At 16.8% G+C, this 1,687-nt stretch overlaps 1 protein-coding gene across 1 annotated transcript; it reads right to left on the bottom strand.

Moving 5' to 3' along the window:
• Positions 1-212: 212 nt before the first annotated feature.
• PRSY57_0605500 (glutaredoxin-like protein) lies at positions 213-872 on the bottom strand (the record flags this gene model as incomplete). Its single annotated transcript, XM_012906431.2, has 1 exon — positions 213-872. The coding sequence occupies one exon, from the start codon at positions 870-872 to the stop codon at positions 213-215; it is 660 nt and encodes a 219-aa protein (XP_012761885.2).
• Positions 873-1,687: the final 815 nt, after the last annotated feature.

Below are 1,687 nucleotides of genomic sequence, written 5' to 3' on the forward strand. Positions count from 1 at the left end.
TATATGAACAAAATATGTTAAATGTTATAATTATTGTTAATTATAATTTATAAAAATTAGAAGAGTGTTATATATATGAGCATCGCCCTTCTTAAAAAATATCCAAAAAAAAAAAAAATAAAATAAAATAAAATAAAAATAAAACATATATATATATATATATATATATTTATACACATTTAAAATTTTTTATAATGTTTCAATTTTTATATTTATTCTTCGAAACAGTCATCTGGTACAATTGAAGCAAGTTCGTTATTATCATACATACTTTTTATAATATCATGACCACCGATCAATTCAGCATTTATATATAACTGTGGATATGTAGGCCAATTTGAATATATTTTTAAGTGAGCTCTAATATCTTGATCTTCTAATATATTATATGTTTCATATTTTATTTTCATACTATTTAACATGAATATAACTGCATTACTAAATTTACATTGAGGGAAAGTTTTAGTACCTTTCATAAATAAAATAATTTTGTTATTTTTTAAAAGATTTTGTATTCGTTGAGTAATTTCTTTTTCTCTTACATTTTCTTTATTTTTTTCTTCGGTATTTTCTTCATTTGATAAGGTTTGCATGTATTTTCTTAAAAAAGATGTAATACTACCTATATTAGTATTAACAAAACTTTTAATTAATTGTGATTTTGCATAAAATTGAAATTCATATTTATTATTGTCATCTACAACATTTATGACATATATCTTAAGGACAGAAGAATAATCTTCTAACATCATATTTAAAACATCTATATGAGAACAATATTCTTTAGAAGTACTCGAATTTAGGTAAAACAATTGATATCCATTATTTCCTTCTATATATTTCCCTTGGTCCTCAACCTTAATAAAATCCATTTTTTAAAAATCAAATGATAAATAGACTATTCAGAAATATAATATATATATATATATATATATATATATATAATGTATATATAATATATATGTTTAATACTTAATATATAAAATATTGTAAGCCTACAAATAAAAATATATACGTGAATTATACATACATATATATATATATATTTGTATTTTATTTAAGAATAAAATAAAAGGATGATCACAAATATAATACTTATTTCAAATTATATTTTATTTATAACAAAACCTTCAACAGGAAAATAAAATGTAATTTTTTATATTCTTATTTTATATTTAATTTATGGGAAAAATATGAGCTCACAAATAATTGATATTAAAATATAACACGATATTAAATGGGTATATTTCTTTAAATAAAAATACATACTTCGATATAATATATATATATATATATATATATATATATATAATATAAATATATTATTATATATGTACAAAACGTTCCACCGGTTATTCTTTATTGTATTAAAAATATTATATAGGAAATCAATGACTATTTATACATAATATATTATATATATATAAATATATATATATATTATAATTAAATATTCTGCTACCTTAATTACACATTTAGATAAAAATTATAATATATATATAATATATATTATAAAAAAAATAAATACATTAAAATATAAGAAAAAGGTGCTTCTTTTTTTTTTTTCTTTTTTTTTTTAAGGATAAAACAACTGGCCTATTTGTATACAATAAAATATAATTTATAATAATAAATATATATACATATATATAATATAAATATTATATATATATATATTATATATATA

This window comes from Plasmodium reichenowi, chromosome 6 (assembly GCF_001601855.1).
Source record: "Plasmodium reichenowi strain SY57 chromosome 6, whole genome shotgun sequence".
Lineage (NCBI taxonomy): Eukaryota > Apicomplexa > Aconoidasida > Haemosporida > Plasmodiidae > Plasmodium > Plasmodium reichenowi.